Below are 14,511 nucleotides of genomic sequence, written 5' to 3'. Positions count from 1 at the left end.
TTTTAAGACTTTTTCCCAGTTTTTGGTTTTCTGTAATTTTAGTGTAATGTGTCTAAATGTGCCTTTTAAAACTTGTATCTGCTTGGAATTTGTAGCATTTTTTGAATTTGTGAATAGGTGATTTTTATTAGTTTATTAAGAAAATTCTCAGCCACCTTCAAAGATTGCCCCTGCCTTATTATCTCTTTCTTCTCCCTTCTCAGGCTCTAATTAAACTTAGGTTGAAATTTCTTATCATTACCTTTTTTTTGTCTCTTAATCTCTTTCTGGTTTTGAGAGTTGTTACATATAGTTCAAATCAAAGCACTGTTAAGCAAAAAAACCTTGCCTGGTCTCAGGAGGGGTGGAGGGCATGTCAGATAGCTAGAGTTTTAGGATCCTTTCCCCAGCTGGTAGTAAAAATATGTTTATTCTGTTGTATTTTAACACTTCTAATCTTGGGGAACTCTATAAATCATAAGGCTATCCATTCACCTTATGATTCTCTTATGTGAAAATTAGGATGTACTGAAGTAGAGAACTCAGTATGTAGAGTTTTCTTGAAGTATAAATTTGGAACTAGGTGGGTCTACTCTCAATTTTTTAAATATGTGTGTTTGGTACAGAGGCAAAGGAAATCAGGTTAAGAATCCATTGCCCAAAATCTATTCAGTTTAAGACCTTTGTATCTGAGTTTCTTTAGAAGATGGCTGAGTATTTTCAATCCATTCTCCTGTGCCAAAACCCAGAATATCCGGTTACCCTCTCCCATCAGCCTCTAATTATGCTTGCTATTTCTCTAGTGAAGATTGTTGCCCATTATTAATGGGAATAACTCTAGGGTGGTAGAATAATATAGAAAGATAACTTTTTTTTAAGATTTTATTTTTAAGTAATTTCTACACCCAATGTGGGGCTTGAACCTACAACCCCCAGATCAAAAGTTGCATGCTGTACTGACTAAGCCAGACAGGCACCCTTATTTTTTTAACCTAATGTTTAATCAGGAAATATTTTAACTATTCCTAGTAAAATCAGAAAAAAGACAAGGATATACACCATCACCAGTGTTATTTAACGTTGTTCTCTTGTTATTAACCAAAGCACTTTAACAAGAGAAAAAAGTAGGTTAAAAATTAGAAAAGAGGATATAAGATTATCACTATGCAGATGATATGAATGTGTACCTGGAAAACCAAATCAGCTTATAACCATAACTTTGAAATAAGCAGGACTCCGCGGGAAGTAAGCAAAATAATTCTTTTTTCATAATTTCTACTCTCAACTGTCTCAGTGTGCTAATTTTTGTTGTTGTTGTTGCCCTGGTCAAAAACTTGTGCAGTCCCTATAATTGATTTGATCACTCCTTGGTATCCTTTACCAAGTTGTTTTCAGTGACAAGGTCAGTCTCACTTTGCTAATTACAATCTCCAGTTGAATGTAATAATATGTAAGTTTCATTTAAAGCCTTTTCTTTGAGTTCAGCCTTGCTGTAAGCTAGAAGCTTGCAGTGTGAAAAAGGGCATATGCTAAACTTCTTCGTTTCTTTAACCTAAATTTCTTTTCTCCCACCCAGTAGGCAGTTTCTGGCTCCTATGAGGTTGCAATGGGTAGGGAATAGGAGGTAAGGAGAAAAGTCTTACTTTAGTGGTGCTATTGTTTTGATCTTGGTGTCTCTTCCTTTTATGGATGTTTAGCACTGACTCATTTTCTATGGGGTACTTTTGTGGGATTTTGGGAGAAATTCCTGCTGGAAATCTCTAATTGTACTTCCCTGTGATGTGGGCAACACATCTCCTTGAAATGGCTGCTTAATAATACCTGTCTTATACTTGGGCAGTCTGTGATCTACAGCTTTGTTGGGGGACACATTGTCCCTCCATTGGGTCTACATCTGGTCCAAAACAGTCTTTGCCCTCTAAACTCTAGAAAACACAACAAAAATTCTTCTAAACAGTCTCATCATTCCATTTTGGATCCTGGAGTCTAAAGGACCCCCCTTGGTTGGTCTAAGATGAAGGAGAAGTAACCTAAATTCTCCTATGGGATGGAAATGTGTATCATTTTCCAATAACCGCCAGTTTTTGGACACCAACTGAGTGTCCTACAATTTAATTGAATTCTGACACTAATTACCCAGAGTTAACACAGAACCCCACAGGTTTAGAGGCTCAGTCTTACAAGACTGCCCTATTTGAGATAGCAGCTCCAAGTCTTGGGTATCCCCAAGGCACTGCACTTCTGCCCAGCAGACCACAAATTGAGACATTCCCATGATCCTCACTCAGGTACAGTAATTGATTAGAATGATTCATAGAAGTCAGCAAAGTATTATATTTATGACCACAGTTTTATTATAAAGAATATAGTCTAGTAGGAGGCATCACAATCCCAGACTTCAAGCTGTATTACAAAGCTGTAATCCTCAAGACAGTATGGTACTGGCACAAAACAGACACTCAGATCAATGGAACAGAATAGAGAACCCAGAAATGGACCCACAAACATATGGCCAACTAATCTTTGACAAAGCAGGAAAGAATATCCAATGGAATAAAGACTGTCTCTTCAGCAAATGGTGCTGGGAAAACGGGACAGCGACATGCAGAAAAATGAACCTGGACCACTTTCTTACACCATACACAAAAGTAAACTCAAAATAGGTGAAAGACCTAAACCTAAGACAGGAAGCCATCAACATCCTCGAGGAGAAAGCAGGCAAAAACCTCTTTGACCTCGGTCACAGCAGCTTCTTACTCAACATGTCTCCGGAGGCAAGGGAAACAAAAGCAAAAATGAACTACTGGGACCTCATCAAAATAAAAACCTTCTTCACAGCGAAGGAAACAACCAGCAAAACTAAAAGGCAACTGACAGAATGGGAGAAGATATTTGCAAACGACATATCAGATAAAAGGTTAACATCCAATATCTGTAGAGAGCTTATCAAACTTAACACCCAAAAAACAAATAATCCAGTGAAGAAATGGGCACAAGACATGAATAGACACTTCTCCAAAGAAGACATCCAGATGGCCAACTGACACATGAAAAAATGCTCAACATCACTCATCACCCAGGAAATACAAATCAAAACCACAATGAGATACCACCTCACACCTGTCAGAATGGCTCACATTAACAACTCAGGCAAAAACAGATGTTGGCGAGGATGCAGAGAAAGAGGATCTCTTTTGCACTGCTGGTGGGAATGCAAGCTGGTGCAGCCACTCTGGAAAACAGTATGGAGGTTCCTCAAAAAATTAAAATAGAACTACCCTATGACCCAGTGATTGCACTGCTAGGTATTTATCCAAGGGATACAGGTATGCTGTTTCGAAGGGGCACCCAATGTTTATAGCAGCACTATCAGCAATAGCCAAAGTATGGAAAGAGCCCAAATGTCCATCGATGGATGAATGGATAAAGATGTGTGTGTGTATATATATATATATATATATATATATATAATATAGCGTGTATATATATGTAGTGTGTATACATATCTAGTGTGTGTGTATGTATATATATATAGTGTATATATACATATATATATATATATATATATATATATGTATATATACACACAATGGAGTATTACTCGGCAGTCAAAAAAGAATGAAATCCAGGGGCGCCTGGGTGGCTCATTTGGTTGAGCATCTGGCATCGGCTCGGGTCACGATCTCACGGTTTGTGGGTTTGAGCCCCACATTGAACTCTGCTGAACGCTTGCTCAGAGCCTGGAGCCTGCTTCAGATTCTGTGTCTCATTCTCTCTCTGCCCCTCCCCCACTCATGCTCTGTCCCTCTCTGTGTCTACAAATAAATAAATGTAAAAAAAAACAATGAAATCTTGCCTCTTGCAACTACATGGATGGAACTAGAGGGTATTATGCTAAGTGAAACTAGTCAGAGAAGGACAAATATCATGACTTCACTCATATGAGGACTTTAAGATACAAAACAGATGAACATAAGGGAAGGGAAGCAAAAATAATATAAAAACAGGAAAGGGGACAAAATATAAAAGACTGTTAAATATAGAGAACAAACAGCGTTGCTGGAGGGGTTGTGGGCGGGGGGATGAGCTAAATGGGTAAGGAGCATTAAAGAATCTACCCTGAAATCATTGTTGCAATATATGCTAACTAACTTGGATGTAAATTATAAAAAATAAATAAATTATAGAAAAAGATTTAAAAAATAAAGAAAAACTGTGATACAACTCTTTTGCAGGACCAGGAAACAAGGAATGTGATATGGGAAAGTCAATCCACAATTACCTCAAGAAAGTCCCCAGAAAACATCTATTAAAAACAGGAACGCAGGAATATTAATTAGAAATATAGAAAAAACCAAGAGAAACAAAAAAAATTGAGGGTCCCACCTGAGGAGAATGAGATTGGGTACTGGGACAAAGCCCAGCCATTTTTCACTGTCTTAAAATTTCTTGAATTTTGGGGTGCCTGGGTGGGTCAGGTTGTGTCCAACTTCAGCTCAGGTCATGATCTCACAGTTCATGGGTCTGAGCCCCACATCGTGTTCTCTGCTGTCAGCACAGAGCCCATTTGAACCCTCTGTCCTCCCTCTCTCTCTGCCCCTCCCCTGCTCACACTCTCTCAAAAATTGTAATAAACATTAAAAAAATTCTTGAATTTTTAAAACGCAAAATTGGTTAAATGTTAATTTAAAATATCACTATCTTAGGGCACCTGGGTGGCTCAGTCAGTTAAATGTCCAACTTCAGCTCAGGTCAGGATCTCAAGGTTTATGAGTTTGAGCCCCAAGTTGGGCTCTTTGCTGTCAGCATGAAGCCTGCTTCAGATCCTCTATCTCCCTCTCTTTCTGCCCCTCCCCTGCTTGCTCTCTCTCAAAAATATATAAACATAGTAAAAATTAATAAGGTATCACTATCTTAGAGAAGAGTATAACTTAAACTTCTTGAAAATTACAGTTCTCTTATGACTGTTAAATGACTCCCTATTGGGGTGCCTGGATGGCTCAGTCAGTTGAGTGTCTGACTCTTGATTTCAGCTCAGGTCATGATCTTGCGGTTCGTGGTACCTAGCACCAAGTTGGGTTCTGTGCTAGCAGACCAGAGCCTGTTTGGGATTCTTTCTCCCCCCACACCACTGCATGCATGTGCTCTCTCTCAAAATAAATACTAAAAAAAAAGTTATTCCCTACTAACATATATTCTTTAATTTTTATAATTTTACTGGTGGCAAAATTTATGGCAATATTAATATTACTGAAAAACTTTTCATTTCAGCCATTTGGTTAAGCAAATCCTTAAGATCCTCTCCAGATATGGCCCTCCCTCCCATACCTTGCCCTATGCCTCTCTACCATTTTGCTGTTTCTGAATTGTATTCTTTTTAAATTTACATCCAAGTTGTTTAGCATATAGTGCAACGATGATTTCAGGAGTAGATTCTTTAATGCCCCTTAGCCATTTAGCCTGTCCCCCCTCCCACAATCCCTCCAGTAACCCTCTGTTTGTTCTCCATATTTAAGAGTCTCTTATGTTTTGTTCCCCTTCCTGTTTTTATATTATTTTTGCTTCCCTTCCCTTTTGTTCCTCTGTGTCTTTAAGTCCTCATATGAGTGAAGTAATGATATTTGTCTTTCTCTGACTAATTTTGCCTAACATAATACCCTCTAGTTCCATCCACGTAGTTGCAAATGGCAAGATTTCATTCTTTTTGATTGCCGAGTAATACTCCATTGTGTGTGTGTGTGTGTGTATACACACACACACTATATATATATATATATATATATATATATATATATATACACACTATACACACACACACACACACACACACACACACACACACACACACACATATATACACACACCACATCTTTATCCATTCATCCATCGATGGACATTTGGGCTCTTTCCATACTTTGGCTATTGCTGATAGTGCTGCTATAAACATTGGGTGCCCCTTCGAAACAGCATACCTGTATCCCTTGGATAAATACCTAGCAGTGCAATCACTGGGTCATAGGGTAGTTCTATTTTAATTTTTTGAGGAACCTCCATACTGTTTTCCAGAGTGGCTGCACCAGCTTGCATTCCCACCAGCAGTGCAAAAGAGATCCTCTTTCTCTGCATCCTCGCCAACATCTGTTTTTGCCTGAGTTGTTAATGTGAGCCATTCTGACAGGTGTGAGGTGGTATCTCATTGTGGTTTTGATTTGTATTTCCTGGGTGATGAGTGATGTTGAGCATTTTTTCATGTGTCAGTTGGCCATCTGGATGTCTTCTTTGGAGAAGTGTCTATTCATGTCTTGTGCCCATTTCTTCACTGGATTATTTGTTTTTTGGGTGTTAAGTTTGATAAGCTCTCTACAGATATTGGATGTTAACCTTTTATCTGATATGTCGTTTGCAAATATCTTCTCCCATTCTGTCAGTTGCCTTTTAGTTTTGCTGGTTGTTTCCTTCGCTGTGAAGAAGGTTTTTATTTTGATGAGGTCCCAGTAGTTCATTTTTGCTTTTGTTTCCCTTGCCTCCGGAGACATGTTGAGTAAGAAGCTGCTGTGACCGAGGTCAAAGAGGTTTTTGCCTGCTTTCTCCTCGAGGATGTTGATGGCTTCCTGTCTTAGGTTTAGGTCTTTCACCTATTTTGAGTTTACTTTTGTGTATGGTGTAAGAAAGTGGTCCAGGTTCATTTTTCTGCATGTCGCTGTCCCGTTTTCCCAGCACCATTTGCTGAAGAGACAGTCTTTATTCCATTGGATATTCTTTCCTGCTTTGTCAAAGATTAGTTGGCCATATGTTTGTGGGTCCATTTCTGGGTTCTCTATTCTGTTCCATTGATCTGAGTGTTTTTGTGCCACACATTTTTTCTTTAAATCATTGATATTCATGTTATCAGCACCTCACAGATATTATTAATCTGAGCCAAGTAGTATACTAGAGGCTAGATTCTTTTTAGTACAACTTTTACAGTTTTCTTAGGGTAAATTGCTTTGTTCCTTTATTTGTCTCATTCCATATGTGTGTTGCTATTTTTCCCCCAAATCTACCAACATTGCTTTCAGTTGCCTATCAAAAATATTTTTCATGTGATCTAATATTAGTTCTTTAGTTTTCTTTGGAGACATGTTTCCCATAGTCCTCTATCCTCCTGTTCCTAGATGTTGCTCTCTAGTTCTGCTGCCAGATATTGTCCTATGACTTGCCTTTCACAGTTATACTTGGGACTTTGTCATGTATTTTCATGTTCTGTAATTTCTGAATATAGTATTTTTCTTTTTCTTAATTTACTCTGCAGTTCTGATGGAGCACATAGGCCAGCAGCTTCTTTTAAAAAGCTGCATAGGAGAGGGGCATCTGGGTAGCTCAGTCGGTTAAGTGTCTGAGTGTTGATTTCAGCTCAGGTCATGATCTCATGGTTTGTGAGATCGAGCTCTGCATCAGGCCCTATGATGACAGCATGGAGCCTGCTTGGGATTCTTCCTGTCTCCTCTTTCTGTCCCCCCTCCCCCCCCCCCATTCTCTCTCAAAAATAAATAAATAAACATTTTTAAAGTTCTAAAATGAAAAGCTACATAGGAGATAATTTTGTCTTTTCCTGCCAATCTATAATTGTGTTGACTTAATCTTCACACTAGCTTGGTTTTTAATCTTGCTTGGTATATAATCTTCACTTTAGCTTTGACTGGGTATAGAATTCAAGGCCAGAATTCATTTTCCTTTGTAATATTAAAGGAGTCACTTTTTTTTCTTACTTCAAGTGGTGCTTTTTAAAAGTCCACTCTGGGGCACCTGAGTGGCTCAGTCGGTTAAGCGTCCGACTTCGGCTCAGGTCACAATCTCATGGCTCGTGAGTTCGAGCCCCGCGTCGGGCTCTGTGCTGACAGCTTGGAGCCTGGAGCCCACTTTGGATTCTGTGTCTCTCTCTGTCTGCCCTTCTGCTGCTTGTACTCTGCCTCTTGCATTGTCTCAAAAATAAATAAACATTAAAAATTTTTTTTTAAAGTCCACTGTGATTTTGATTCCTCAAAATTTTTTTTATAATCCATATTTTCTTCCTGGAAGTTTTGGAAAATTCTGGTTTTTTTTCTTCCTGGAAATTTTAGAAAGTTCTTTTTTTCCCTGATTCTGAAACTTTAAAGTGTTTTAAAATTCATCACACAGTTCCTTATTTGAGGTCTTAAAAGGAAAATATGGAAAGAGAAGGAATTCACATTTACGTACATTTCACTATAGCCAGGCATCAAGCATTGAGCTGTATTTTTGCTATTTCATGTCATTGGAAAATTTTACTTGTACGTTCCTAGATATATCCCTCTGTATACAAGACATATGTTTTCTACTGATCTAATAGAGTTCTGGCCCCTTCAATTTGATTAACAATCTCTGTTCCTTTTTGTAGAGCCCTCTACCACCATCCCTACTACCATCTTTTTCTTATCTTCTTCTACTGTGAAAGCGTGTTTGTTGTTTCAGGGATCAATGATGTTCAGGGATGTTTCTATAAACTTCTCTCAGGAGGAATGGGAATGCCTGGACTCTGGTCAGATGAATTTATACAAAGAAGTGATGTTGGAGAATTTCAGCAACCTGGTTTCAGTGGGTAAGGATAACTATCCCCCAAAATTCAGAGTCTGTCCTCAGGAATGTCTCCTTTCTCCATTGTGAATTATTTGTTTCAAGTAGCCAGCTAAATTTCTGCTCCCTGTTCCTTAAGGAATGGTTTGAGTTGGAATGGAATAGAAGAATTGGAAATGAGCAGCTCCAGTGGGCTGAAGCTTCACCTTCATCTTTTTTCGGTCCTTCCTACAGTGGCATCTCTTTCTTCTCACCAAGGGACTGGATCTGATTTCTGGGACACCCACAGCATAACCATGTCCCATGTCTTTTCTTGTGATCAGGACTTTCCAATTCTAAGCCAGCTGTGATTTCCTTATTGGAACAAGGAAAAGAGCCCTGGATGGTTGAAAGAGAGCTGACGAGAGGCCTTTGTTCAGGTGAATGAGATGTAGGGTAATGATTTTATCCATGTTTTAATTGGGTTGTTTGCCTTTTTATTATTGAGTTTTCTGTTAATTATATATTCTAAATACAGGTCTCTTAACAGTATATGATTTGTGACTATTTTCCCCCATTTAGTGAGTGTGTTTTCACCCTCTTGATTTTGTCCTTTGAAGCACAAAAGTTTTTAATTTTGACAAAATGCAGTTTATTTTATTTTTTTTCTTTGGTTGCATATGGTCTTGGTGTGAACTCCTTTAAGAGCCTTCACAGTTAAGTTTATTAATACCTTCTGGAAATAGGAAAGTATTTAAAACTTATTTTTTTTGTCAGGTAAAAGTTTTTATGTCAGTTATATCTCAAAAAATGTTATAGGAAAAAACAACAAAAAAGTTATAGATACGACTTTAGTTTTACAACTTAGCCACAAGATACATTAATGAAGAACTAAAGAACTCACAAATCGGGGTTTTTTTAAATTTTTTAAAGTTTATTTATTTATTTTGAGAGAAAGATAGTGAGCCGGGGAGAGGCAGAGAAAGAGGGAGAGAGAGAAAATCCTAAGCAGGCTCTGCACCGTCAGCACAGAGTCTGATGTAGGACTTGATCTTACAAAGTGTGAGATCATGACCTGAACTGAAACCAAGAGTCGAACGTTTAACTGACTGAGCCACCCAGCCACCACCCCCCCCCCCAAGATTTTTTTTCCTTTCTAGGAGGCACAAGATATTACAAACAGACTCAAAGGGAAGATAACAATCCAGATCTTCTGTCATCTCAACAGAGAATGAAGGGATCCCCAGATAACTGAAACAGATGTCCATTATCCATATAGATACCACCATAATATCAGATTCCTAATCACTATAATGTACCAGCTTCACACAAACCAGAACCAAACTGGATTTGGCCCCAAAACAAGCCCAGGACACACTAAGGAGGGTGTAGTGGAGAGAAAGTGAATGAAAGTAGAATTTTATTGCTGCTTGGGATTTACTGAGACAGCCAAGAAAGGAAGACTGCTGGGACTTAACCTATGAGGAATACTTCTCAAGTCACATGTTTTATTGCATCCTGCGGTTAAGTCCATTTGGACATCTCAGTGGGATCTTCAAAATTTTAAGAGAATAACATTTTCTTTTTTATTTTTATGTTTATTTATTTATTTTGAGAGAGAACACACACCTGCATGAGCAGAGAAAGGGCAGAAAGAGAGAGAGAATGAACCCAAGCAGGCTCTACACTGTCAGCATGGAGCCTGACCCAAGGTTCAACTCCACAGACTGTGAGATCATGACCTGAGCCAATACCAAGAGTCAGACTCTCAACTGAGAACCACCCAGGTGCCTCCAGAGTATAACATTTTCAAAACTTTTCAAAAATATAACTTTTCAGGGCATCTAGGTCACTCAGTCGGTTAAGTATCTGACTTGGTATTGGCTCAGGTCATGATCTCACAGTTGTCAGATTGAGTTCCACATTGGGCTCCAGGCTGAGTGTGGAACCTGCTTGGGATTCTCTCTCTCCCTCTGCCTCTGCCCTTACCCTGCTTACACGTGCGTGTATGCGCTCTCTCCCTCTCCCCGTCTCTCTCTCAAATAAATAAACTGAAAAAAAAAGTTATAACTTTTCAGAAGTTTAATATGACTCTTTCATAAATATATGATAAACACATTTGAAGGATTTATTTAGTTCATTATTTGGGAGAAATGGAGTTCATATTGTCATGGAAAGAAAGAATGCAGGAATAACATCACTAACTGGGATATAAAAACTAGTTATTGTCCTACAGGATAATAAATCTGTAACCTTCAGGCTGTCTTTTAACCAAACACATCATTTGCAATCTGTTGTTCCTAGCAATTTTTTGTTTTTTGTTCAGTTACTTTCTAAATTTTTAAAACACGCTGTATTGCTATTGTGAGCGTGTACAATTTTCTAATTAGTATTGTTGGTGCAGAGAAATACTATTAGTTTTTCTTTAACATGTGAAAATGAATTTAATTTTATTAGTTATCAGGGAAATGCAAATTAAAACTGCAGTAGGATACCATTATGACACCTGCAACATGGACAAACATTTAAGTCTGAAGATGAATAGATGAGAATGTGGAGCAGTATGCAGCCTCAAGCTGCTTGTAGGATATAAATTTTTCAACTGCTTTCCCCACCCCTTTCTTCTTAAATTTTATTGTGATAAGATCACTTAACATGAGATCTACCCTCTTAACAGATTTTTAAGTGTATAGTATAGTATTGTTAACTATAGGCACAGCATTATATAGTAGATCTCTAGAACTTATTTGCCTTGCATCGTTAAAACTTTATATTTGTTGATTAACAACTGCTCATTTCCCTCTCAGCCCAGCCCCTGGCAACCACCATTCTACTCTTTGCTTCTATGAGTTTTGCTCTTTTTAGATACCTCATATAAGTCAAATAATGCAGTATTTGTCCTGTGACTGCCTTATTTCATGTAGCATAGTGTCTTCAGGGTTCATCCATGTTGTCACATATGGCAAGATTTCCTTCTTTTTAAGGCTGAATAATATTCCATTGTACATATATGCCACATTTTCTTTATCCACTCATCTATCTATGGATTTAGGTTGTTTTCATCTTGACTATTATGAGTAGTGCTGCAATGAACACATGAGTGCTAATATCTCTTCAGGATCTTGATTTCAATTCTTTTGGATAAATACCCAGAAGTGGGATTGATGGATCATATGATAGTTCTATTTTTAATTTTTTGAAGAACCTCCATACTGTTTTCCATAGTGGCTACACCATTTTGCATTCCCACCAGTAGTGTACAAGAGTTCCAATTTCTTAGCATCTTCACCAACAGTTACTTGCCCCCCCCTTTTTTTTTTAATGACAGCTGTCCTAACCGTAATAGGTAATGTTTCATCATGGTTTTGATTTATTTTTCTGTAATGATTAGCGATATTGAGCATCTTTCATTCACTTCTTGGCTATTTGTATGGTTTCTTTGGAGAAACTTCTATTCACGTTCTTATTTATTTACTTACTTAATTTTTAAAGTTTATTTATCTTGAGAGAGAGAAAGTGAGCAAGTCAGGGGTGGGCAGAGAGGGAGATAGGGAATCCCAGGCAGGCTCTGCACTGTCAGAGCATAGCCAAATGCACGGCTCGAACTCATGAACCATGAGATCATGACCTGAGCTGAAATTGGATGCTTAGCCAACTGAGCCACCCAGGCACCCTACTAATTTTTTAAATTAGGTTATTAGGTTTTATTCCTACCTATTTTAGACATTAACCCCTTATCATATATATGGTTGGCAAATGTTTTCTCCCATTCCATAGATTGTCTTTTCATTCTGTTGATTCTTTGCTATGTGTAAGATTTTAAATTTGATGTAGTCCTAGTCCTGTATGTCTATTTTTGCTTTTGTTACCTGTGCTTTTGATGCCATATTCGGAAATCATCACTAAGACCGGTGTCATGAAACTTTTCCCCTATGTGTTCTTGTAGAAGTTTTACAATGTCAGGTCTTATATTTAAGTCTTTAATACATTTTGAGTTGATTTTTCTGTATGATATAAGGTAAGAGTCCAATTTCTTTTTTTTGTATGTGGATGTTCCATTTTCCCATCATCATTCTTTTTAAGCTTATTTTGAGAGAGACAGAGTATAAGTGGGAGAGAGGCAGAGAGAGAGGGAGACAGAGAATCCCAAGCAGGCTCCACACTGTCAGCACAGAGCTGGACATGGGGCTCAAACTCATGAAACCTTGAGATCATGACCTGAGCCAAAACCAAGAGTCATATGCTTAACTGACTGAGCCAGCAGGTGCTTCTCCCATCATCATTTTTTAAGACTTACCCTTCTCTGTTATGTAGTCTTGCACGTTTGTTATATATTAATTGTGTATACGTGAATTTATTCTGTTCTTTTGGCTATGTGAATGTCTTTGTGCCGGTACCGTACTGTTTTAACTGCTGCAGCTTTATAATCTATTTTGGAATCAGGAAATGTGTTGCCTCCAGCTTTGTTGTACTGTCTAAAGATTATTTTGGCTCATTGAATTGTTTGTTCTATTACTATAGAAAATGCCATTGGGATTTTTACAGGGATTGCATTGAATCTGTAGATAATTTGGGGAGTATGGACATTTTTACAGTATTTTCCCAATCCATGAACACAGAATATCTTAACATTTATCTTGTGTATCTTTAATTTCTTCCATCAGTGTTTCACAGTTTTCAATGTACAAGTCTCTCACCTCCTTAGTTAAGTGTGTTCCTAAGTATATTAGTCCTTTTAATCCATTATAAATAGTATTGTTTTTCTAATTTCCTTTTCAGAATATTGTTAGTGTAAAGAAACACAGCTCATTTTTCCTGCAACTCATTTCCTGCAACTGCAAACTGAAAACCTAATTTGTTTATTAATTCTAACAGTTTTTATGTGGAGTCTTCATAGAGTTTTCTATATGCCGGATATAGAAGTGGCAAGAGTGGGCATCTTTGCCTTCATGATCTTAGAGGAAAAGCATTCAGTTTTTCATCATTGAATATAATATTAGGTGTGTACTTTTTATATATGGTCTTCATTATGTTGAGGTAATATCCTTCTAGTAGTTTGCTGAGAGTTTTTTAATGAAAGGGTGTTGAATTTTATCAAATTAGTTTTCTGCATCTGTTGAGATGATCATTTGATTTTTATCATTCAGTCTCAGGTATCACATTAATTGATTTTTGTATGTTGGATCATCTTTACATCCCAGGAATAAATTCCACTTGGTCATGGTGTATGATCCTTTTAATGTGCTGTTGAATTCGGTTTACTAGTATTTTCTTGAGAATTTTTGCATCAATATTCATTAGGAATTGGCCTGTCATTTTCTTTTTTTAATGGTTTCTATGTCTGGCTTTGGCATGAGGGTAATGCTGGCTTCATAAAATGAATGTTTTTCTTTTTCCTCTTTATTTAAAAAAATATATTTTTTAATGTTTATTTTTGAGAGAGACAGAGTGCGAGCAGGGGAGGGGCAGAGAGAGAGAGGGAGACACAATCCAAAGCAGGCTCCAGGCTCTGTCAGCACAGAGCCCATTGTGAGGCTCAAATTCGCAAGCTGTGAGATCATGACCTGAGCCAAAGTTGGAGGCTTAACCAACCGAGCCATGCAGGCACCCCCATAAAATGAGTTTTGAGCCTAGTGGCTCACTTGGTTGAGCATCTGACTCTTGATTTCAGGTCAAGTCATGATCTCAGGGTCATGGGAGCGAGCCCCAGAGTGGAGCTTGCTTGGGATTCTGCCTCTCTCCCTCTGCCCCTCCGCTACGTGTGTGCACACGTGCACTTTCCCTTTCTCTCAAAAACAAAAATAGTTTGGAAGTGTTCCCTGCTTTTCAGTTTTTTTGTAGGAGTTTTAGGATTGGTACCTCTCCCCCACTCCCTAGGTTGACATTATTATTATTTAAATGTTTGGTAGACTTCACCAATGAAGCCATCTGGTCCTGGGCTTTTCTTTGTTGAGAGAATTTTTTTTGAGAGAGAGAGGAAAG

At 38.0% G+C, this 14,511-nt stretch overlaps 1 protein-coding gene across 5 annotated transcripts in view; it reads left to right on the top strand.

Annotated features, from left to right (window-relative positions):
* The window catches only part of ZNF829 (zinc finger protein 829), a 28,590-nt gene that overhangs the window by 2,378 nt on the left and 11,701 nt on the right, over nt 1-14,511 (top strand). For all 5 annotated transcript variants that reach the window (XM_060652161.3, XM_060652163.3, XM_060652160.3 and 2 more), the window contains exons 3-4: nt 8,449-8,575; nt 8,874-8,969. In XM_060652161.3, coding sequence (XP_060508144.1) covers nt 8,449-8,575; nt 8,874-8,969 — 223 coding nt within the window. The remainder of the gene's footprint in view (nt 1-8,448; nt 8,576-8,873; nt 8,970-14,511) is intronic.

Source organism: Panthera onca, chromosome E2 (assembly GCF_046562875.1).
Source record: "Panthera onca isolate mPanOnc1 chromosome E2, mPanOnc1 haplotype 2, whole genome shotgun sequence".
Lineage (NCBI taxonomy): Eukaryota > Metazoa > Chordata > Mammalia > Carnivora > Felidae > Panthera > Panthera onca.
Note: the sequence above shows the minus strand (reverse complement) of the source record. Positions and strands in the feature narration are given on the sequence as shown.